We start from the raw sequence: 25,683 nt of genomic DNA, 5'->3' as shown, positions 1-25,683 counted from the left end.
CCTACAATGGGAGATTTCCAAGAGTAACAGATTGCTCATTAGCCCCCACCTATTTAGCATCAGTGTAGAAAATTGGCTCAGCAGAGGGGTTTGACACAGAGAAGTGTTAGAAGAAGGAGGAGGAGGAGGAGTCATCCTTCATTGCTGGAGAAAGGCTTGCCTGAATTTCCACCTTCAATTTTGGCAAGAGAGGACTCTGAAGAGTGTGTCATTATTTCACCTTATTTTTATGTGTGCAATCTGAAAGATGCTGCTTTAGCAGTGAAGCAGCTCAGCTAATTATCTAAAATGCCTCCAAAGGCTCCAGCCCCAGCTGGCTGAGGTGCCAGGAAGAGGGCTGACCTAGCCAAGGAGTGCTTGCATGTTGCAAGGCACTGTTCATTATTTTAATCTTTTTGCATTTTGCATAAAACCACAAAAACGTTGTCATTGACAATTAATCTGATGCAAATTCCTGCCTTGTCTCCTGGGATTTTTATTCAGGCAATAACTCATGTGGGGTCAAAAGTTGAACCCAAGGCTATGTATAGGTTCTGGTAATGTTTAACTTTGCGGTGTGGTTTAATCATACAGATATTCATTCTTCATGTATAGGCCGTGTACAGGGCAAAATCCTTTTCTTAAGGAACACTATTTAAGTGTTACTAGATTGCAATCATGTTAATTGAAACTCTGTTTATCTAAGTAATTACATACTCATCTGTATGACCTCAATAATGCTACTGGAAGTTTCTCAGCAGCAAGACCTATTCTAGCTGTGCAGGATTCCATCTCGGAAGGCACAAGAAAATTGTGACTCCCAAGCAGCCGGAATTCTTTGGAACAGCCAATAATGTCATCATTCTGGTGATTTGGGAAATTGTACCAATGCCCAAAAGGTACCAAAGGCCACTTTGCAGGAAATCTTGATCTCAGCATCATAAGCTTTGATTACACAAAAGCTGACCAAGACTTTAAGGACTTTCCCCAATCTTTTACCTGTAAGCAAACCATTCTTCACTCTTGGATATCACTTTTCACGTGTACTCTCTTAATGGGCCAAGTTGTTTGGTTGGTTAGTTGGTTTTTGGTTTTGGGGGTATTTTTCTGACTTGGACTTGATGATCCCTCTGGAGGCTACAAACAACATGTGCTGTCACATACAGAGGTGCAAAATGCAACTGATCCTGGTGGCCGAGAAGTCAAAGTGATTCTCAGTTAAAGGTCTGAGCAAATGGATGTATTTGTTAATTCCTGTCAATGGATGCATTATAATTGTAACCATTGCTACAATTTTAACCATTGTGACATTTTAGTGGCTGTTCTCTGCAATGTAAGTCATGGATCTGTCCTGCCTTAAAAATGACAGTCATTAATATATACCGAAATAAGTATTAATTGCAAATGTTAATAATTTGTATACAGGATTTGCTTCCAGTCTCATACACTGATAATAGCACTTTTGTATTGAGGATGAAGACAATCCAGCTCCTGCAGCAGTATTTCAGATGAGGAAGAGTGTGTGTGCATCATCCCTTTTAATGTACATACATACAGGCAGGTTAATCAGGAATTACCTGGCTGCCATAAATTCCAGTTTCTATTACTGTCACAGAGGCATTAGTGCTTCAGAGACTCTGTCTTTTCATTATTCAGATACTTTGCATACAAAGCAATACTACCTTTCCCTTTATATGCCTTTAAGCCTCTTCCAGGCAAAATGCATTCCTTCCTTAAAAACAGTCAGAGCTCCTCTGACATCTTGTTTCCTTACTAGCACATCTTCACTGACCCAATAACTACAATTCATCCAAACCTCATTCCTTTTTTCATTCAATAGTATTTTCAGGCTAATTTTAATCTTCTGACGTGAACTCTTAGGTAAACCTCACCAATTTATGTGCTTTTGATACAGAAGTGGACATCTCCTCATCTGGTATCATGTTCTTTCTCATATTACAGCATTTTTTTCTGCACGAAGACTGCCCATTGCCATGCACTGTGCAGCATTTTTGGTTTAAGAAAGTACAAGATCTGGGATAAAGAATTCCCTGTCCTGATGGTTTGCCATACACTCTGCAGCTTAATTCAGTATTGGGAGACAATGTTTTTTAGATGGAAGTCATTGCAGGAATAAAATGTATGAATTTCCATTCTTCCTTGTATCAAAGCTATTACCTGAAAATTTAACTCTGGCCATCATATTGCTTGTTTCAGTGGAAAATGTGCTTCAGTCAAGGCATGCTACTTTCTTTGGACAAACTTTAAAGTTTGTGGTTACCTTAGCTGAAAAATATTTGTCTACAGCTGCTTCAGTCCCCCTGAAAGCAAGACCTTCCCAGAGGCAGTTGACACATGAGTCTATGCTCCTAAAACAGCTGTCTTTTTTAAAGCACTTAAAAACTCCAGTAAAATTGATTTTGTGTTTTTGCAAGAACAATTCACAACATTGACTGCAATACTCATTCTACATGCCAATATAACCCAGGGGTTCTTACAACCATATATGCAATCATTCAAATTTGTTGTTTTGCATATTAAATGAGACATTAGCAACCCTCTTTAAGTTTTTAATGAAGAGGTGTGTATTCTGGTATTACTTGCTGAGTTGTTACTCAGGTAGTATGAGTTGCTGAAGACATTACTGTAAGATCTAAGCTGACATTTTGGGATTGTCGCTTTAGCTCCAGCTCAATGCTGTCTTGATTTAATTTATGCTACAAGAAGTTCATTAACTAAACACTGACAGTCTTCTTCAGCCAGTTTTGCAAGAAGGAAGTTCCCAGCCAGCTGAAATGTTCTGTTTTTTCCTGATACTTTTTGTTGCTATTTAGAAAGCGCAGCATCAGTGCACAGAAATCCCAGAGTACAGGACAACCTCCCTAGCCAGGAGATTTGAACTTCCACACGCTCACAGGGTGCCAAAGATCAGGTTAAGATACCTGTGCGGCATCTGCCTGCCTGACAGCTGAGCATGCTTAAAGATCACATTCATACACCACTTCATACAGGTGAGTTGACAAACAACTGATAAACACGTGTTTAGAACAGCTCCATTTACAGTCACTCCTAAGTTTTAGGCAAAACCTAAATTATCCACATAAAACCTAAAATATCCACAGTCATTATTCAGCCAAATATGTTACAGTCAAGACATGGCCCCACGCAGCAGCGATGTTACAACTGCACACAACAGAACCAAAGCTTCTGCAGATAACAAGATACATTTTCAACGAGAAACATTCTGAGTTTCCAAGGGCATGTCCACTCAGCAGGGTCCCTGCCTCTGTTAAATGTCTGGCACAGGTCCAGCTGAAATCAGAATGTTTTTTACAAATCTCTGCCTTTTCACTTGAAGCAGAATAACCAGACGGTATTTTAGTGCTCATTTCCCAGGTACCTTAGAGGTGCCAAAACTGAGAATAACAAAGATTAGCCCAGCAAAAAGACTGATGGTCACACAAAAGGAACTAAAACACAGATTTTAACTGGGAACCTAAACTTTCAGGATAGGTGAACATCTAGTGAAGCACATGCAAGACCTAAAACTACTACAAGTGTGGTCCTTGATTTCTGAAGTCAGGACAAAAGTTCTTTTAGAGAAACACATATATTGTGATCAAACTCTTCAGTTCAATTTGTGTAAATGCAAGTTTGGCACACCGCTTGAAGAGAAAACCAGCAAAGTTTGGTTCAGGTCCAAAGTCAAAGCTGGATGGGCTGCAAATCTAACCAGGGAGATGACAGATTTCTGAGCAGAATTAAATGAAAGTTATGGCCAAGGAGAGAGAAATATACAACACTTTGAATGCAGAATCTGATACAAATTTAGGATGTTCCACAGCTGTGCAATACCGCTTCCTATGACACCAGCAGCAGGGGTCCCAAAATTTCTGTCTGCAACTGGTGACACAGCCATCCCTGCTCGGGCATACACTGGCCTTTTAAAGTGGCCAGGAACTGTTTAGCTGGTATTAGTGGCCTGGAGCTTTGGTTCAGAGAGAACAATAGGTGTACTATTTTAGAGGCATTAAAGGTATTAGTGGCAAATCTGCATCGCGCCTTGTTTACTGCTGTACCAGTGGCATTAGAGAGGAATTGGACATGACTGCAACAGGCTGCCTGTTTTGAAATGCTCCATGCCATAAGCGAAAACATGATTCTTATTGTGTTATCATTATAAATAACAGCAGTATCAATCAACATCTTCTGGTTTTAAAATTAAAGGAAGCAAGAAGATGCTTCAATAAAGTTTGCTGTCACACTTCTCAAAAAAACAACTAATTTTGGTCCATGTGAGCCATTTGTATGTCTTTTCATTCAATAAGGAGTTACACTTTGATTTCTGCATATTTTTAGTCAAAACTAACTATTTTCATACCAAGTGACCAGTCATATGGAATATTTTAATTAGAGAATTACTTAAATTAGTGAGAAAAGCCAACAGCTCAGACACATGCAATCATGCATTGGCAACAACTCCAATACCTGTTTCCATTTCTCTTGGGAGAATCAAAGACAACAATATTAGGCCTTTAAATTGATTATTATGGGAGACGAAAAACTTAACTGGCCAAGATATAACAATCTATCTTTGCTGTCACAACCTCCTAAGATCAGATGTGCATGCAATTTTGTGTCTGCTTGAAAGGCACCATGATGGAGTTGTATGCTGCAAACTCAGTCCTGTGCTAGGAAAGCCTTGAACCAGACACAAACGGGGGCAGGCAGAGGGTCCTGAGATCCTTCCTACCAACTCTGCCCCTTGGTCTTGTTCCCAGCTCTAGGGTGTTTATGCTTTTTTAAAAAATTTATTTATTTTTTATTTTTATTTACAGGTTTGGGCTATTTCCACTTCCTTCTGCTCCTCCCATCAGCAAAGGTGCTGATACAACTTCCAGAGGAGGACAAGAGGCACCACAGTAACTCTCCCATAGTAGCATTTATCCTGAAATCCAAGGGCAGGTTTATTGCTGTTTGGCCCAGCCTACTTTTTCTTTTCAGTTAGATGAGGGTGATACATTTAAAAGTTCCAAGGCATGGATACAGGGATTTTAGTAGCTAAAATCCTATTGAGAAACATGGCTGAGGCCTCAGACTGCATTTCAAGCTATTTGGGTCATTCTAATATCACGCAAGAACCTCAAAGTGCTGCATGGTGTGCATAGCACCTCTAGAATACAGGTCTAGATATATTGTATTTTGGACAGCTTTCAATTAAGAGATTTCTATTTCAAGAAAACTTAAAACAATGAAGAAACTGGCATTAGAATAGTGTGGATTTTTCCTCCATTTCAGACATAGTTTGGCTGACTTAGCTGACTGTTAGATTTCAGTCAATGAATCCAGAATGAAATTCATAGATATGAACTGGCCTTTCTCAAACTGGAACCAACAGAGATGGTGCAAGCTGTTACATTCAAATGACTCAGGATGAATCCAGTAATCATCATAACACCGTTGACAGCTAACAGTTCTACTCACTCCTATTTTTCTCAAACTGATGACTGTAGATGACTGGTCCTTATGGAAAAATATACTCTTGTAAGTACTGAGAAGTATATACTCTCCCACATTGAAGTAGGATATTTACATACACTTTAGCATCATGATTTATGTTAAAATTTTTGGAAGTCAAGGCTTGTGATGTGATAAAACAGCAAGTATGCAACTATGATGAGTCAATAGCCATATCCCAGTACCAGAGAAAAACCTTCTCCTTGTATTTTTCCTGTCCCTCACTTTTACCTCCCATACAATGCAGTGTTTAGAGTAAAAATGTAATTCAGAGCGAACTAAGTAGATATTTTCAACCCAAATGTAAGCAATTTTGTAAGATCAGCTCTTTACAATGTCCCCAAGGAAGGCTGCTGAAAATGGGGTTCACCTCCTTAGGAGTGCTACATGTTTCCCATTAACAGTCAGGTGGTTGCAGGTGCTAATTGTAGCTATATATCTTAGAACCAAAATTAAGCTTTTTCTCATATTTATTTCAAACAGCAGTTGGTCTCCACAGAGCAACTCCGTGTTGAGATTCACTGCTGGCTTTACACTGCAGCTGCAATCCTGCAGCATGTTTTATCAAGAAGCAGTTTGGCATGCAAATGTGCAAGTGACAACATAATGGGAACCTGGAATGCATCTCATTACAGTTATTCTATTCCTTAAGCATTTTTCTTCTAAGTTAGCATGATTCTCTATTGAGCTTCAAATTCTAACATTTTAGATCTCGGAATAATCCAATATTCTCTAATCTGATTAAACTTTCATTCCTTTGACCCACACTTCTCCAAACCATCTCTGCATTTCACAGTGCAGACTTCTACCAAAACTTGCAGCCCACACTGCAGCTGCACCACAACTGTGCTGTAACTCTGAGCAGGGTGACAGCCACAGCTGGGACTCAGACCTCAAACAGCTATTGCAGCCCGACAGCAGGCAGCAGCACAGCCTCTGTCATAAAACTTAGACTCACAGAAAAAGAAACTGCCCCCAGAGAGTTACATACCCATCACTGAATATGAGATATTTGGTCTGGTTGTTTCCTATGAAATTATACTTACTGGGAACAGTTTATAATGTATTTTGTATCTAAAATATTTTAAACTATGTTAGTGTTCAATTGGTCAATTTGGCACATTTAAAATACAACAAACACTTCAGGAAATCATAATAAAATCAGAAATTAAGATTTGGGATTGTCTCATAAAATGCATCTTTCACTGCTAACAACTCCCTGTTGATGGATGTAGCTTACACCATAAATTTTATGGTTTTCATCGTATAAGGATCTCTTAAACCCACAAGTGCTTCTTTTTATGGTAGCTGAAAACAAACAACATCTACAAATCAGATGTTAACATAGCAAAGCAAATTGCAAACCTGGTGAGTGCATTTGCTTACTGGGCATCAGTTCTCAAGAAAACTACTTTCTACATTCCTGTACAAAGTCTACAAATCCAAGTTTCTCTCTTGTCAAAACAAAACTAAACCAAACAAACAGGAAAAGTTTGAAATCGCTTACCTTGAAGAAGCTCCGAAGAAAATACATTATGCTTAGCATTTTGGAAGGTTTAAAATGAAGAATTATTCAATCTTTAGGACATCCAAGGCCTGGGTGAATTCCTACACTCCTGCTGTGTCTTTAGTTACATGCTTTCTTGTTGCTATTTTGGACAGTCTTAGTACAAGGGAAGCATATGAGCCATGCCAGGAGCTTATGCTAAGGAGTTGCATAACAATTAGGGCTTATCTGTGCTGCGCTGTACAGTGCAGCAATGCAAACAGGTTTGTTCACAGTTTACTAGTCCCAGAACACTTCCACTAGGCATGCCCAGAATGATGCCATTGTATTTGCTAAAGAAACTAAAGCTATTTGTGAGTGCTTCTAAAAGAACTGGAACTACAAAGGACAGCACATGTTCCCGTACATCCCCCCCAGCTTTTGCTGTTGCCAAGTCCAAGTTCACCCAGTGAGTATTACGCTTGCTGCAGCACTTAAAAGCAAAGGCTCCCACACTGGGAACTTTCTAGTTGCTATCTTTAAAGAAGGAAAAATTGCAGAACGAGTCTTTTGAAGTGCAGAAAAGTAAATGTAATTTCACATTCGTCTTTTCTCTCACTTAACATTAAAGTCCCTTAAAATTTACTTGTACTTCAGTAACATTCAGCAACACAGAGATGCAACTTACGTCACGTAGCAAAGAATCTATCAACATTTAGTGGCCAGGACTGAGAGTTATGCATAGTCTTCTCTCACAGTGCACTTAGAATTAAAGACAACTACAGAGTGCAAGCAAGTTCTCAGAGGGGGATCATTCTGCAGTACAGCAACTGTCAGGCACAGCCTGATACTGCAAGCTCTCACTTATTTTTTAATCTAGCTATGGCTTATACCAAAATCCTTCCACCAGGAAGAGGTGTTTTAAGGAGTTGTTCTAGAGTAGTTTATGATGCTCCACACTGCCAGCACAGGGAAGAGAAACAGAGATGTGCAGTGACCCCAGCACAGCAAGGAGGGAGGAGGGCACCGTAGCTGATGCCCCAGCACTCACCCACTACTAACACCAGCTCTGACATTGAATTTGCTCTTTGACTTGCCCTGTGCAATACAGGATCTCTGGGCCATCACCCTCGGTGAGCACAGCCCCACTTGCTTTGGGTTTGCTGGGCTGCAAACCCCTCTGTAGCTCCCAGCAGCCATTCTTGTGGTCAGTCCATTGCACACAGGAATACTGATGTTTGGGTACTACAGGGAAATCAGATGTTCATGCAAAAATCAAATCCCTTATAGCAGGAAGCCAGAATTGACCACGTACACAATTTTTCTGCCCTTGTGGGAACTGCATGAGTTAAGCATACACAGTCACACAGAAGGGCACACCTAACTAGTTAGAAACCAGGCTAATAATTTCTAAATTGCAACACAAGGCACAAGTGCAATATCATCTGTGGTTTGATCTGCCAAATGACAATACTGCTTCAGTGAAATTTGGTCCTGTCAACTCTTATGATTTCATGGAAAAAAAGAGTGTTTTACCCTAAACCTTAGCTCTAAAATATAAGCATATGTCAATATTATAGACATACAGGAATCTTTTTAAGTAAACTTTTGGCCCAAATTATGGAAAGCCCCAGATAAAAATTCTAAAAAGTCTCAAAACAACTAAAAACCCAATGTTAGTTTCCAAAAATTCTCTTTGGAGGAAAATGGGCCTGGCTCATGATTTTTTAGTGCTTTGATTTGTTAATATTTAAGTTTAAATTATTTTGAAAGGCTACTTTTTATGATTTATTCTGAAATTACTGTCACTCTTTTAAAACCTGCTCATTCAAGAAATGGCAGGCACACTTTTATTTCCTGCATGCCTCTCCTGGTATTGACTCAACAGGTTGTGCTCACAAGGTTCAGGTGAAACATTCTTTGCCCAAGCCCTGACATCCGACTCTAAGCAGAAGGAAATGCCCAGTGAGAAAAGTCCAGCTGTGCAGTGCCTTGGCATTTATTTTTCAAAAATGAAAAGGAAAATAAAACTTTATTCACATATGAATTAAGGGCTTTTTAATAAGAATCTATGTAGATTGAAAGGCAGGTTTTGGCTGCCTCATTTTTATCTACAAGTATTTCTAATTTCCACAGAAATCTTTCTTACAAACAACATGCCAAAGCAAGCCATTGCCCAAAGGACTTGACTCCCCTTTCCATTGCTTATCATTTCTGAAATTAAGGTTAAAGCTCAACTGCCCATCTTCACCCTATTCTTTCATGCTTTACTTGTTCATGGGCTGGAAATAAGGATGTTCCTTCTGTAAATCAGGTGGGACCTTTCCCTCAGACTGGTACATTTCTTGGGCTGGTTCAATTCACCACACTGTATGTGCAAATTACACAGTATTCCCTTAATCTGCAATTGCTTGAAGACAATTGGAACTCTGCTGGTCAAAACTCCAGAAAAATTGCAGTAAGCTTTCTAGCAATCAGGCCTATGTGATTCTGCATCTTAGCAAATCCTTCTGGAGCTCCCTAAGTCCTTTTACAGCCCTGAAAAATACTGGTCAGATGAGGTGCTCTGGTATCAGGTGGTGGTGGGGTCTCTGCGAGGGGAAGGGGCTGCCCTGTGTTGGACACAAACCCTGGTCCCAATTCCCTTACACCAGTCAGGGGAGAGGTGGAGAAGCCAGGAGTGAAGGAGTGAACATCAACCTTGGAGGGAACAAGGGAGAGGTGAGGGGAAGGAGCTTCCACTTTTTCTTTGTTTCTTACCATACCTCACCATTTTTCCCAAAGTTGAGTCTGTTTTGCTCATAATGGTAATTGTTAAGTGTCTTTATCTCAACCCACGAGCTTTCCCATCTTATTTTCTCCCCTGCCCTGTTGAGGAGGGGGAGAGAGAGGGTGGCTGGGTGGGCGGCTGGCAGCTGGCCCATGACAAACCCACCATACACTATGACTACACCCAAACCTCGAAGCATTGGAGAGAACCTGCAACCTCATTTAATCTGGGTTCCAATATGTGCAAACACCTAAAAGATCTTCTTTCCCCCTTAATCCTACATCCCATCTAATGAAGTCCTTGACAGTAATGGTAAATCTATAAAAAGCTTTCTGAGGCCCAACACTTTACATTTTCCAGAATGTCAGCCTACTGCTGATAGACTGGCTTTTTCCATAGCTAACCTCTCACAGTTTTATCCCTTCCTTTTAAAAGCAAACAATCTGGAGTTCACTACTATCAAGTCCATTTTCAGAGTGCAGAGTTTATCACTCACCATGAACTTCACTTGCAAAACAGCAGTAATCATTTTTTCAGTGTATGATTCTGAGGTTTTATTTGGTCAATGAGGATTTATTCTCCTTAGGACAGACCCAGATCTGTTAATCCTCAAGTGCCCAAGGCCAGCTACTGTTGACGTTTTCTTTACTGATACGCTATCTAAATCCACATGCCTTTTCTACTTTATAAAGAACAGCTGCTGAAAACTATCACTGACTCAGAACAAAATATCCTTTTTTGCTTTTTGCCTTTTGCCACCACAGCCAAAACTTACTATTTAAAGTCACACTGCCTTCAGCAGAGCAGCACCATGGAGTGCCTGAACCAAAAATACCTGTCTAAACCTTGCAGAACACTGAGACTAGGATTCTCTGAAGGCAGCCCAGTGACACTGGAACTCCACTACTGCACTAGTGGAAGGCTTTTCTTCCCCTGATTTCAGCTATGTGATTGCTTCATGTACCATTCACTTAGTTTGACGTAGCTGGGTATTGTGTAGATTGTGTCAGGCTGGCTTCCAAACCAACTAAATGTTGGAAAATATGTTGAAGTCATTCCAGCTTTATGGTTGCAAAGGTCAAATGTGACAAGTCTTGTGCGCACAGTGCAGAGCCTAAAGTGAGAACAGAGACTGGGCCGGCCTTCTTGCTTCTTCTCAGAGCACCATATCCCCTGTAAGATTCCTTCAAGGAACAACAATTTTGCTCTATGTTGCCCTTCCCGTGGAAGACAAAGCCTAGAGATTTCATTGTTTTCATGTCAGTAAAGACATAACCATACTCTTCTAAATAAGGCATTGTATGGCTCAGTGGAACGTTAGTTTATATCCACGGACTCTCAGGTTTTGAAATACTGAAATTTGAAATCAAAAGCTCCAAGAGTGAAAACTTAAGGCTGTCACCCTGACCTGGCCACGAGGGACATGCTGCAGGCAGCCATCACTAAACGTCTTCACATGATGATTTAAGTCACCAAACAGGTATTCTGATTTCTGAAGGATCACGGCAGACACTTTCATCTCCACTGTAATTTCTAATTTGCCCTCAGGCAGTTCATTTGACTACCATTATCATAAAAATATACCTCTTGATGCAGCCTAACATGTTGATTCAAGAACTCTTCAAATCCTTCTGAATTTCCCTCCTGTGATCCAAGCATTTAAGTTTTCTGTCTTGATAGAAAGTAAGAGATTCTGGGCTTATAATGGCGAACTGAGCTTTTGGGAGCTGAGACAGCTATTTCTGTGTTTTACCACAGCCTCAGCTCTCAGCTGGATGAACATTTGTGCTGCTAAACCAGAAATCCCTGGACAGCAACACTGGCCACCATTGCCCAACAAAACCCCATTTCTTATAGACATCAGCCACTAACTTAGAACTTCTTGGCAATGCTCTACATGATAGGACAGTTTAAGAGTTGTTTGAATGACAAGCTTCTGAAGAAAAACAATAAAGAAAATCTTAGCAGCAAAACTCATGGATCAAACCCTGATCGGAATTTATTCAGTAATGGCACCAGCATTCATTTCTGTCAAAGCACGTATGTGGAGTTGCTGGTCCTGACACAAGGAGGACTTTCACTGCTGTCTCTGCATCCTCAGGCCCCTACCCACAGGCAGATGGAGATATTTTTACTCCAGTTTGATAGTGTCACTCAAGACTGAGCCCAGGCTGTGAGACCCAGAAGCGTTGCTGTGAATCTTGCAAGGTTAATTCAGAGCTGGTTAGATCTCTGAAGTTCTTTTCTGAGCTAGAGGCATAGGTAACACAGAGTTAGATGCCTCTTAGTCTACTCCAATGGGCAGCTCTTGCTATGGGTTTAGAAAATATCTTATTCATGTCCATTTAAAAATCCCTTGCAGAAAAGAGGTAAAAAGAGCCACTGGTCAAGAGTTGCCTTTTACCCTAATAAAGCCAGTGAAATGAATTCCAAACAGATTTTCTGGAAGAATTGACTGAGTTCAGAGGAAGTCCAGAGTAGAATTACTGAGGTCCCAAACTGTAATTTTGCCCTAAATACACTCTGAACAAGTCAAGCAAATAGAGACCTAAATGCAGGGTAGAAGTAGGCTTCCGTGATTTTTTCCTATGCCTGGAGAGAAGTCCTGCTAGTAGTCAGCTAGTAAGAAGCAACATGACTGGCTTCTCCATCTACTATTCTCCAGAATCTCCTGTCCAGGTGAATGGCAGAGAGGTGTTGATCACATGAAGGTGATGAAAATGACAGGGCATAATGAAGCAGAGTTCCAGTATTTTTATCCTCAGAGTTATTCAGGAATTCATTACAACTCTCTCAGAGTTATAACTCTTATATCAGATTCAAGGGTGCCATTAAAACCTTCTCTGCCTGGATGGAAGTATTAGTGTCATACAAATGAGAATCCCAGCCATTACTCCAAATCTGCCCTACACTGGATATAAAATCCATTTTGGTGTCTTTGCATCCCCCCAGGTACAGAGGAAGTGCTGGCACCTGCGGGAAGGTGAGATGCAGTGACACGGCAGAAGTGCTAGCGCTACAATGTCAAGCCCTTAGGAACATGGACACAAAGAGACATAAACCAGCAGTAGGTATTATCAGCCTGATGGGAGACTGAAAATCAAGACAGTCAGTATCAAGGCTACTAAAAGATTGCTTTCAGATCAGAGTCCTTGTCCTGTTTTGGAGGCCAGACCATTCTGAAACTGATCAAAGAAAGCCTTTAGGGAGAATCAATAAGACAGGGAATAAGACAATATTCTTTTATTAGGCAATATATTCTGGTTAGGACAGTACTACTATTTCAAAGGCTCATAACATTTAGATTTCTAATCCAGAAAGTTTAACAGGTGAGGCACAGGCAGAATACTTATAAAGAGGTTTGTCTGTAGGAAAAGAACTTTGGCAACCATTCCAGGAATAGACAGTGCACATGCAACAGAGAAATACCCACAAACTGCTGTCTCTCTGATGAGATCCCGCAGCTGATTAGCATGGGGTGAGAAAGCCTAGAGTTTCTTCCTGAGGGAGTGACATCACAAGGTTAGTTATTCAAGATGGGGCCAGTTCTTCAGGCAAGAAATACTTCTAAACTGAGGAAAAAACTGAAGTACTTCTGGTACAATTATTCCTTTGATTAACACATAAATGCTGTTCTTGTTAACCAGCATATTTTCAACCAGGGTGTTAACACTTACATACATTAGTATGCTTTCACTTCTAGCACAAGTAATTAGATCGTGTATACATAGACAATAGCTACACAACACACAATAGATTGTATAGCCAGAGACAAATGTGACATTATTGTCATATATTGCTACATTTTACAGTGAAAATATAAATGCAGATCAAGGCTTTGCACCTGTAAGCACCAAGTGTTGTAAATACAGGCATAAGAAATAATAGTCCTCTGTATTCCTTTAATAGAGGTTTATGACCAGCTTGCTTTCCTGCTTCCTGCTTCGTCGATATGGCACCAATCCTTCTTCAAGCAAAGCACAGTTTACGTTTCCTAGATTAACTTCAATATTCATTCACTGTGTCTGTCCTTTTGGATATGTTCTTCCTGCAGTATTATATCATCCAGATAATTTCCTGGCTTTTCTGATTTTTACTTCTTCATGATATATTTAGCTCTTTTGAGTAGGTAGGTTTTTCACAAATATCTTTAAAACTCTGCCTTGCAATCAGTTGGTTTTATAAAGAGAACTCAGCAGTTTGTTCTATTGACAGAGAAACCAAGCAATACATGTTTCCACCCTTCTACAGAACTAGCTGGATATCTGAGAACTGGGCACACCCCACCTCTTGGCTGCATATTCCATGGCTGGCATTGGCATTTACCCAGCACTGCCAAACCCAGCTATTGCTCAGCCTCTACCAAGAGCTCTTTTCCTGTAAATTCCCCAGACACAAACAGTCCAATATAAGCGAGAAAGTGTCAGATGAAAACAAGAACTATGCATCTCTTTACTGGCATGGCATGGCATTTGGCAAGAATTAAAGACAAACAGTTCTAGTATTAATTCCTTCCAGCAACTTACTCCCAGTTGTTATGCAAGACATGACCTGGTATTTGAGTCATACTATAAATGGCAAATTGCAACACCTCCATTGGGAGCTGTCAAAAGCTCCCAAAACCTCACTAACTTGAGCATCTTAGAATTCTGAACTGGTCTGGCATCAGAACAGTCCCAAGCAACCCTCACTAGGTCGTGCCACAGAACTGTAATGCGCCCCATTCAGTGCAAATGTCGGAGGCAGCAGGCAGGAAGGTTACAGCTGGAACAACAGGGGCTGCGGCAGGCGGGATCTGCAGAGTGCGGCGAGAAGGAAGGGGGAAGCTCACAGACTGCCAGCCTCGCTTCCTCCTGTAGCCACCAGTTCCTCAGTTCTTCGCTCACAATCAAGTTAATGAATTTGTGAAACAAAAATAAAGCTTTGTGAATGGATTACGCTGACCAGTTGCAGTTACAGCTGCAGAACCGATACTGCACCACACCATGTGTTGGGATCTCTGACTCAGGCTCCAAAATCTCATGCTTTTTATTTTTGAGCTGTTCCAAGTCACCATCAAATATTTGTATTCCAAAGATTAACCACGTGTGTATTGATGCTGCAGCTGACATCTATTACATTAATACCCAAGAATTCACCCTTAGCCACTGATCAGTACCACACACTTGCAATTAGTGGGAAAAATAACTGCTATTGGAGGTGCATCTCTGCTGCTGATTTTCTGCCTGCTGTGCCCTAAAGTATTTGTGCATCCACTGGAGTGATATGGTTGGAGATTACAAAAGTCCATGCGCACTTGGAGTATTAACAAGCTACACGCGTGTAGAATGGAAAGAGATTAATCATAACCATGTAATGCTGCTAATCTTCAATCCCACCAGGAATTTCACTTGCCTCCGTTTCCTCTCTGGGACATATTCATGCTAGATGAATGCTAGAAAACTGGGAAGATCTGTTAAAAAGATACTTTAGGCCTCTCCTCAGTCTTTATAATCCTGGCCTGCTCTACAAGCCAGGAGAGCTGCACTATTTCCAAGGCTATACTGATGCTGCAATAAGAGCAAATATGCGACCACATGCACTTCAGCTCAACCTGTACTGGACCACTTTGAAAATCAAGATGATGTCAGGCAGTTGCACTTTCATGGCTGTGATTTATTCCAGGTGGGATAAAGCTACCATACGTAGCCAATCTCTATGCAGCCTTCTCATTGCAGTGATGTTGGAGTGATGTTGGAGCAATGTTGTCACTTCCATTTTACTTGGATCATAAGGCCTCATCATTGTATTCTCAATTCTGCCTGCTGAAGCCCAGTGGGTATTTGCTCTTGTTGAATGCTAAGCACAAAGCACCAGACAAAATGACCCTTCTGACTTGCAGCCTGCATTCACTGCCTTTGCAGTTGTTTGCATTGAGGAGTTTCATTATTTTCAGTTCAGTATTGTCAAGCTTGGGTGAAGAGAAACAGTTTGGGTGATCATAGGAGCTCACAACCTATGTCAATTGACACTAATATCTTTTCAGACTCATGCATCTGAGGTAGTTTGGATAGTAATTTTTTACGTATACCATGGGCCAAGTGACATACCAAGTGGCCAAATACCCAGGCTTGTTACACTGACTTTAAGAGCAGGATAAAATCTCTCCCAAGGCATCTGCAGTTTCCAGAGATCCATGTTCACTAATGGATATATACAGCTTCAAACCTGGCTATTAAAATTTTAACCTCTCCCCCAACTCCTGAAAGCTTCTAAAGCTCTCCTCACCACCTTGAATGGAGACAATTGCTACACCCAGAGGGCCAGAAACATTCATTATTTCTTCCAGGTGCTATGGACCTCCAAGTATTTGCTCACTCTTTTATGGCAAGACCGAGTAAGATAAAATTTATGTCAACAGCTATATCGTGCTCTCAACACCCTGAACAACCTGTCCAGAAGAGTCCAAATGACAGGATATCCCAACAAACAGTGAGGAAGAATTGAGAAGGGATGTCATAACCATTTCCGTTCTTTGAGACAAGCAGTCCTACAGTAATGGTGGATTTCAGCAGAGCAGAGGAGAAAAAACAGCCCAGTAACTTGCTACGTTTACCAACTGATTGTTCTCACTGAGACTCATGCACTGCAGAATTTCATTTACAGTGTCTTAACCTTTCCAAGAGCAGAGTCCTTGCACTTGAAGAGCTCAGGAGCAACCCAGGGAAAGGTTTTAAACAATAAAAACTAAAAAACTAATTTCATTTTTCAGCCTACAAAATCCTTCATTTTTTGGTTTCCCAAAGCAGCTACAATAAATGCATTGTCATTCTGAAACCTTTTCATAGCAACCTTCCATAACAAGAAATGGAAAATCTGTGAGAAGTTGATAGTGAGTTAAAAGTAAAATAATTACCACACCTCCAGAGAGGAAAACTGGATCTGGATGATCTCAGCAATTGAGAAAGTCAGAGATGCAGAGCATTATACACTTGAATGAACTCATGTTTGCCAGGCTTTTTTGTCTTCACAGCCCAAAGAACCCAGACACCAATGCCAGTAAAAAGAATGGAGGATGAGGCTCTTTGGCTAAAAACCCTTTATTTTTCTTACAAAAAAAGCTGGAAATCTGGAAAAATCTATGTCCTAAAATGAGCCATGTGTAGAGGATTCATCATGTTTTACTTTTGGAAACACTGCTATTGAGTATTTTACATCCCTTTGACAGTTCAAGGCATAAGTAAAAAAAAAAATCAGTCATGTTATCCCATGAAGAGTAGTTTAAAGTATTTTTACAGTATAGGCCAAATTTTTCCCAGTGTGTGTATCAGACAATGAGAATACTTTGGCTTGCCTTTGCCTATGCACCAAGGCAGTTCTAAGTACTTGCAAGCTCAAGCTTGTACACACCCATCTGTCAGCACTAAGCCTGCTTTGATCATTACTTCTCCTGTCCACTGCACCAGGTCTGTCTTGCAGAAGTAACCTGCAAAAATCTCTTTCCAATCAGCAGTAAAAGCATGGCAGATGAAGATAAGGGAGAATGCTGTCAGTTCAGGCAAGAAATGTAAATGTTTTGAACTGGGAAGATGTCACTGCATCCCAAGCTGTATGTTGTTTGTGTGTGCCTGGCATTAATAGTGGGACTGAGAGCCAGCTTGATTGTCTATGATTTAGCTGTAAGTCAAAGCAGGACACAAAGCTTTCTTCTGAGTCATTAAGGGTTAGCTACCAGTTTCATAGCCTGCCAGATACTCCCTTTGGCTCGCCACAAAACCAGTTCTTTCCTACAAAGTATAATACAGACTGAAAATGGTTCCAACGAAACAGCCATGTGCTTGTGGAATATATCAAATTAGAAAAGCTGTGTTTCTAAGGTTTTCAGCGATGGACCAGACCAGGCTGGACTGTCCACTGACTTACAGGGTGTCTAATTCCTTATGTCCTCTCAGTCCTTGCTGTTTAACCATGGTCTCCAAATCACACATACTAAAGCTCAGATGAGTCACAACATCAAGAAAAACAAGATTAAGCTTGTTGTATCCCATCTGCTTCATGCACAGAAAACCAGTTGCACAGCCCCAAGACAGTGAAAGCTGTAGAATGTCATGGAAAGCAGCCAACTTCCTTTTTGCTGTGTTCTCCATCTGCCATCTTGCCTTCACTGCAAATTGATGTTAACAGTATTTTATTACTTTTTTTTTCATCTGTGCTGTGCGCTGGTTTTTAGGAAAATGTCACCCCAACAATCTTTCCTACAAATAGAAGTTCACTTTAGTTCACACTTCCTAGGACAGTGTTGACAGATCAGGAAAGTAGTATGTTGCTTCATGTCTTGACAACACTATTATAATAATAATACTTAATACTCTTCTCCCAGCTATTGTGTAGAACCACCGTGTACTAGAAGAAAAAGGCTTTAATGTATTTGATCATTCAAGATTAAACAAATTCTAGATACTTCCAGTTCAAGCTGGGAAAAGTTCATTTCTGATTTGCTAATTGATTAAGGTCATACATCCACATAGAAAAACATCTGTGCCTTCTGTTTCTTTAAATTAAATAGCTTCCAATTACGTAATGCTACGACCTCTTCCTCGGGTAAATCATTTTAGCTTTGGACAACTCTTTCCTTGCATAAATCTGCTCTTTTTTTTGAAATCTTCAAGAAACTGTATCTCCATTTAGATGCTATCACCAAGTAAGCAACTTCTAATTAAGGCAACATTAATGCTGTCTGTATTACACATTTTTATACCCTGATCATTTTCATGCCAGCATCTGCAGCACAGCTCTTTATAAGGATTATTATTCTACCAGTAGTTCAAACCACACACAAGACTGGTTTGGTTCCATTCTAACTCCATGCAATCCTTATTTTAAATAATAGCATTTGTGCTTCTGCTTCCAAGGATCCCAGGTTTTGTAGGTAACATCCACTTGAACAACAACTAGGAAAAGGAGGATTGAAAAACAATCTGAATTTCTCCATGACCTTTTCTATATCACATAAGCCTATGTGGCTCATCTCATCTTTGATTTATTGCTGAAACACTTTCCTTCCATTTCCTGCAAATCAGTGAAAGGGATAGGAGGATATGAGATATGATTTCAGGAGACATGAATTTTCCTATAAGTTCCACTGATAATCTGCATTACTCCAGGAAAATTTGCTTGCTTAGGGAGACCTAAACGTAAGTGAAAGCAATGTTTCCAATGAGTCCTAACTTTGGTAAACTATAAATGTCCATAGTGGGTTTGAAACAATAACCAGTTTCATTAGTGAAGAGAGGATCTGTAGAGACTGTAAGCCTAATCCAAAATTTTGAAACAGGACCACTAAAGACAGGCTCTTAAATCTCTACAAAGTGGCTGGTGATCTCAAATAGCGTTTCACAGTTTGCTTTTTAGGACCCTTATTTTCAAACTGGGGTCAGGACTCACAAAATGTTTAGGTTTTAAATATGATGTGCAGCATTCACCAGAAACAGTGTTCTTCTCCACTCTTGAGATGTCAGAAATTTAAATATTCCTTTTGAGCTCAAGGGATTCTCAATGCTGTTTGCCTTGCTCTGAACTTGCTTGTAAGTCAGCACCTTCTGGATCAGATAAAGGAAGCGAGCTGAAGCTGTTCAATTACTGAAACACTGACACCCTCACCTTTCCAAACACTTGCTGCACCTTTCCAACAGGAAAGGATCATCAGCTCTCATGTTAAAAGCAAACAGAAATTACTTCATGATGCGAAAAAGCTCCACACTTTTAAGACTGTTTATGGGTATGCAACTCACTTTTGTAACTGGTTTCACATATGCACTAGCTTGTTTTACTACTTATTTTCCCAGGGAGCAGCAGAAACATTTAAAATCCAGGATGTTTGAAGAATGGTATTCTCTCAGACAGGAACTCTATGAAACCAGTTTTACCATTCTGCCTTTTCAAAGGTAAGTAAGTATGTACTGGGTGCTGTCTGATGTTCTGGTTCTTGTGAGGAGAGCACAGGAAAGGGGACATATTTATGTATCTGCACCACAAAATTCCAGACTTCAGGAGAATAGTTCACATGTGTTAAACTGACAGAGAAAATTGCTGTTTAAATTTCACTCAAATGAAGAGGCTGCGTATTAATAACTTCGAATTGGTGCTTGCTAGGAAAGGCCATAAGCAGGCCAACAGACCACTGACAGCACTGGCTGGCAAGCTTTCCTCTTAATCTTACCCAGAATTCAGCGAATAGGTTTATTTTTTCATTTTTAGTTGTGTTCTAAATTGGACTTCTTAAGTCTCCCCGCAAGACTCCCCAACAGAACCACACACAAGTGCAGATAGCGTCCTTCGACCTCCTCCTCCCTAGACAGAGCAATTTGCCTTTTAAATGAGTCAGTTTTAGCTACAGACAGTGTGAACTCTTCCATGAGCAGGCTTGGGAAGGAAGGGAACATGGCAGAAAGGAACTTTCCTGACCAGATGTCTTTATGGTCCCACTTGCATCACCACACTCATTTTGTGCGCTGTAAAGTTCATTTATTTCAAATTAGAAGAACAATACATAAGATGTTCTTGTAAGTATCCTTTATACCTTGGAAACTTTGCTCCAGTTTATACACCACACTTTTGGCAGCAGAGAAAAAAGCCGAATTAGAGAAAGCAGGAAAGATACACATGTGGAAACCGAGGTACTTTATGGCTTTGGGAAGAACAGAGATGTAGTAAATAAGAAACAGAGAAGAAAAAAATGGGAGAACTGGACCAAGATTTTAAGTGAACAATTATGTGAAAAGACAGAGCAGAGACAAACTGTATCATAGCTGTTGCACCTCCAGCTTTCCCCCAAGAATAATTGTGCCTCCCTGTATTGCTGTAATGGAACAGCAAACACAAAGAATGGAAGGCACTTACATCCTGTGACAGTTCAAGCACACAAATTACACAGAAAGGTGTGAGTGCTCTGGGAGCATTATGAACCTTCATAAAACAGGTCTACATAGTGCCACAAAAATTAATGAAATGAACTAGTAAAACTAGCATCAAACAGGGCTCCAGGTACAAGGTTTCAGACACTGACTTATCCAATTCAATTTAATATGAAAAGAAGAATTCAGTTCTGGGGTCTCATAGTTTGACAAATGCAAACAACAGCTAATTCCCCATAGCTCATAATCATGCAAAAAAAATTCCACTGCTGCTTTGAGCTTTTGAGCTGTAGCTTTTGTTCCTATGTGGGAGACAATCCTAGGAAGGGCTGAACACCCTTAGGTTGCATTGTCTTCAGAAGAATCAATAAATTACCTTTTGTTACACTGTATATAATATTTCTTGTAGTGTCATAACTAAAAACCTATCATAATTCAATATCATAATACATAAGAGGAGTGAGTGAACTTACATTTGTGTATTTGGTATTGTCAGAGCTTGACAGAAAAATTATGCTAAAAAATTAGCTTTCCACTGAAGGATGTTCTAAAATTTCTTTAAAGACAGCTGGCAGTTTTTAAAGCTGGTATAGATCATAATGAAATAGATTTTTTTCTGAACATTTTCTTGTGATGCTCCAATATTTCCATGTAAAGAAGCCAGAATTTGCTTTAAACTGTTAGAGCACAGATGATTACAGTCCCTACAAAGAGCTCTTCTGACTATACCATGAACGAAAGCACAATCCCAACTCAAACAGAAGTGACTCCCACCTCAGTGTGGCACTGTGTGTTCTCAGAAGTACTCTCTTCTGTTTCTCCAGCAGTCCTTCTTACAGCACTTCCTTGGCACTCCTGTGCAGAGATACAGGAAGAAATTTAAAAAGTCAATTTGACCTTTAGAAAACAAGGAGTCATCAATACAGTTGCTTTCAGTCCACCTGCCCTTGGGGAAAAAAAGCTTTCTTGATTTAACTGAAAACGCTTCACAGAGAATAGGGTTAAAGGAACATCACTCTGGTTGCAAAATGAGGCTCTCAAACGTTAAGAATCACCAGAATTAAGGCGACTTGTGTGACACTGTGTATTCAAGTATTCAAGTACAGTCTTTAACTACATAATAGTTTTCGCAAGTTCCATGCTTCACTCAACACAGGAATGGACAAAACTCACTTAAGACTTGTGTTTATTATCGTCTTTGTTTGGGTTACAGAGAAGAGGGAACAAGCAACTGTGTTAGGCACCAAAAGAGCCCTGTGTCCATGGAGAACCGAGGGCATGCTGGTGAGGAATTGCACAGCCCGTGCTCCCTTGCCAGCAGCCAAACATTGCATAACCTATGGCTTCATTTGGGTACCACTATGGGCTTCTAGGAGGAAAGATATTTCTGCTGTTTCTCAGTCTGGCAAACTGACAGGAACTCAGTTCCTCACTTCTTCTACATGCCTTTGAGGTTAACTGGTCTTTCTTTAAGGTTCTTATCCCCCCACTCTTTCCATATCCATCTGACTCCAACCTATTGTCATCTGGAGATAAAGTTTCTGCCAGCTATCTCCCACGTTTGTCCCAATCATCAGACACCAGTCACATAAACTAAGAGGCATCAGGGGTATGTAAATGTCAAGCTCCCAGTCAAAAACTGCAAAGAAGGCAACAAGTGGCAGAATGCCTACATCTCTGGGAGGACATACCTCCTCTCAGTTCAATGAAAGGTCTTTATCAAAACTTGGGAAGTAACAAACATTCAGGTTTAACATGAGTGGTATCTCTGGAGGGAGAGGAATTTGTCATAACTAAGAGGATTCTGCTACCTTTGTGACAGATGAATACAGTGGTGTAGCTTCTCATTTACAACATGAGACATGAAAACCTTGAAATAATATTTCAATTGCAACCATCATCAAGCTCCGGCTTCTCTGAATTCCGATTCACTTCCACAGTAAGAACTGCTGTTAGTGCAGTAGAGACCTCATTGACTTTAGCTGAATTCGGCCTCAACATGAGATGGAAGAGCAAATCTCTCTCCCCAGAGAAAGTAACAGTATAAATAAAAGGGAAACCGAATGAGAGAAACTGCAAAAGGGAAAGTATGAAAAGAAAAAACACAATTAGACTGAGATTAGTCATTAGGGGGTGCTCAGAACTGCTACTTGTCTCAGTTTGAAAAACACTGAATCTTTTGTTTCAGTCTTCAGTGATTATCTATAATATGTAACAGCAAAAGCACATATCATGGCCACAGGGAGTGGGGGATATGGTAGTGCAGATGGATACCAAGTCTTGTAACTGAGTAGCTCCTTCTTTCATCACAAGGAAAGGCAAAGTAAGTACTTATCACAAGTAGTTTTGCTCCATTCCCTATACTCTTCATGTATGACTACACCAGGAAGCAGCTGTTACTTGTTTTCACTTGTGATCCCACAATAGTTTTTCACCATAGGCTTTTTATATCTAGAAGTGGCTCCAAAGTGGGTCCACACAATTCATAAAGAGAGGAGATGCAGTGCTAAGTAAAAAGCTGCTGACTCCTCTGCTCTTCCCACCTTAGACTGCACAAAGCATACCAGATCTGCAACTAATGGAGCTCAGGGATAAACTGATTGCAAACACATCATTCAGAGGCATTACTGGATTTTTAAAGCTTAGTCTTTTGCTAATTCAGGAACACAAATAACTAATTGTACTGTGTCTAGCTCAGATTACATCTGAGAATGGATCTTGGGGCAATTGGGAAAGAACGCTGCCTTTGCTTTTATTGTGGGAAGCATTCCCTAGGCATAATGCCATTGGAAATGGCTGAAGGGGATTGCATCTGGTTAGGGAGGAAGTTACAAGCATAATAATTAGCATCGAATTAGCTGCTGTCTTATCCTGAGCCAGGCAAGTCCATCACATTCCTTTTCCCAGCTGCCCTCTGGTGGAAGGTTCTGCAGAACAGCCCCGAGCAGGAAAATCTTGTTGCTCTTTGTGTATGGTCAACTTGGGACTTAGGCCAGAAAGAATCAAATTAGGATCAACAATCCCTGAGCAGACACCCTTTGCCCAGAGGCAGTAGAGCTTTGTGAGGCTGAGCTAGAGTGGTTGACACCCCTCTAGCACAGCAGCTCTCTTTATGTGAGCTGACAAGGGGGTTTCAGCACTTGCTGTATTTATGTCCAGTACTTCTAAAACTTACCAGGATCATATTTGCAGTGCCCTAAAGTAAGGTCTCAGTATTACTCAGAAAGGGGCTCTCTAGCTGTAATTTCTATAATAATTAAACAGAATTTTTCTTACTGCCTTCTCTCTGAGTTTGGCTACATGCTGGTACGATTTCATCTTCAGAGAGACCAATGAAATCTTTAATTGGGCAGCTCCATGCTTGTGCCTACACTCGAGTCACTTGCCAGTCCATCCCCAGCTTCTGCACACAGGTGATGGTTGTGGGGCCATGTCTAAGGAAGACCACAAAAGCTCAATACACAACAGAGGAAATGACAAAAACCAGGATAGAAACACTGTCCAGGGGCATGCCAGGTCTGCAGGCAAAAGTCATGGCCACGCAAAGTGAAGGGATGAGTGTTCAGGACAGCAAGGACAGGTAAGCAAGCAATAGGCTCAAACTTGGCACACAAATGTTTGAGGGGCTGGGCTGTGTGGGGCAGTAAGTCATTTTCTGTCTCCTCATTTTATGATTCTACACGTTTTCACTCCACTAGAAACATGAGAGAAAAACACCAACAACACCTCCCTGCCCCTTCTTCCACCCCTCACCAAAGAAAAAAGAGCCGAGACCAAGCAAGACAGAGGAAAAAACCCAGCAGTGAGGGGACAGCTCAAATGGCACTCAGCATGGCAGGAGGAATCACAGACTCACTGTGAGAAGGGGTCCTTCAGTGGGATCTCCCTGCTCCAAGTCCCCTGCCCATCACCACATCGCGCTGGAACCAGGATGAACCCTGGTGCATCCTCCCAGGGTGGACCCAGCCAGAGCAGCCCTTTGGCAGGGTCTGCCCTGCCCCTCTACCTCCCTGGAGAAACACCCAAGAGATTGGTGGGAACTAAGTGCCTTGTTTTTGCTGTGCAAAGCAAAAGGAAAAAAATGTGACACTTTGTTGGCCTGTCTCAGGATCTGGCTCCAGTCTTGGTTCTTTAAGTGCTGTAGATGGGAGAGCATTGTAAGCCCGTGGGTGTGGGAATAGTCTTGGGGTGCTCAGTGAGGAGCTGTCACTGTAGTGTGCTACCATGGTGCTGCCAGAGGTGCTGTGCTCCTGGAGAAATTACTGGGGCCAAGACCTGGACCAGGTTTTAGAGCCTGTGGCTTTGCAGCAGCAGGGATAGAAGCTTGGGCCAGAGTTTTACCCAGGGAATGAGATTTGCGTCTGTCAAAATGATCTCGTATCCTCCTGCTTAGCCAAGGGACAGGTGGTTGGAGGACTCTAGTATATCTTTTATCATAGGTGCATCTTAGAAATGGGGCATTATGCTGTATGTGTCTATTGGGGGACAGAAGGACTGCCAGAATAAAGAGGCAGGTCAGTGTTTAGTTTTGAAGATGGAGAGCCTGGTTCGCACTTCTGTCATCCATCACCAGCAGCACCACAGCTCCTGTCCTGTGTCCTGGTGGTGCCCTGTCCCCCTGCACCACCACAAAGCCCTGAACTGTGCTGGGAACTGGGGTACTAAAACTCGCTTACATACCTACACAAAAATGTATAGAAGTAGCGCCACATCTCCTCCCTTTACGAATGGTATGGAGACACTTTGGCATCGAGACATAAAATGCTTACAGTGAAAAACTATTGAGGATCACCAGTAAAAAGTAACACAGTCCTTATGTGTTCACACAGTCCCATACAACTGGACAGGTGGAGGCATGTGAAGCTGAGAGGTCAGGCACGGCTTGGGAAGTGGGAGAGTGAGATGTGGGCTGCAGCACCCTCTGTACTGTTGGCCACTCTCCAGCCACTTCCCACCACACAGGTTTATGTGCATGATTAGTGTTCTTGCAGCCTTTGAACGCAGGAGAGATAATGAGTTCAAAACTCTGCATTAGATCA

At 41.1% G+C, this 25,683-nt stretch overlaps 1 protein-coding gene across 1 annotated transcript in view; it reads right to left on the bottom strand.

The window, feature by feature from the left end:
• ARHGEF4 (Rho guanine nucleotide exchange factor 4) overlaps nt 1-25,683 on the bottom strand; it is a 221,455-nt gene that overhangs the window by 169,608 nt on the left and 26,164 nt on the right. The window contains exon 3 of the mRNA XM_019289481.3: nt 21,419-21,499. Within this exon, the coding sequence (XP_019145026.3) occupies nt 21,419-21,499 (81 nt within the window). The remainder of the gene's footprint in view (nt 1-21,418; nt 21,500-25,683) is intronic.

This window comes from Corvus cornix, chromosome 9 (genome assembly GCF_000738735.6).
Source record: "Corvus cornix cornix isolate S_Up_H32 chromosome 9, ASM73873v5, whole genome shotgun sequence".
NCBI classification, from domain to species: Eukaryota; Metazoa; Chordata; class Aves; order Passeriformes; family Corvidae; genus Corvus; species Corvus cornix.
The sequence above is the reverse complement of the archived record's forward strand: the minus strand, read 5'-3'. Positions and strand labels throughout refer to the sequence as shown.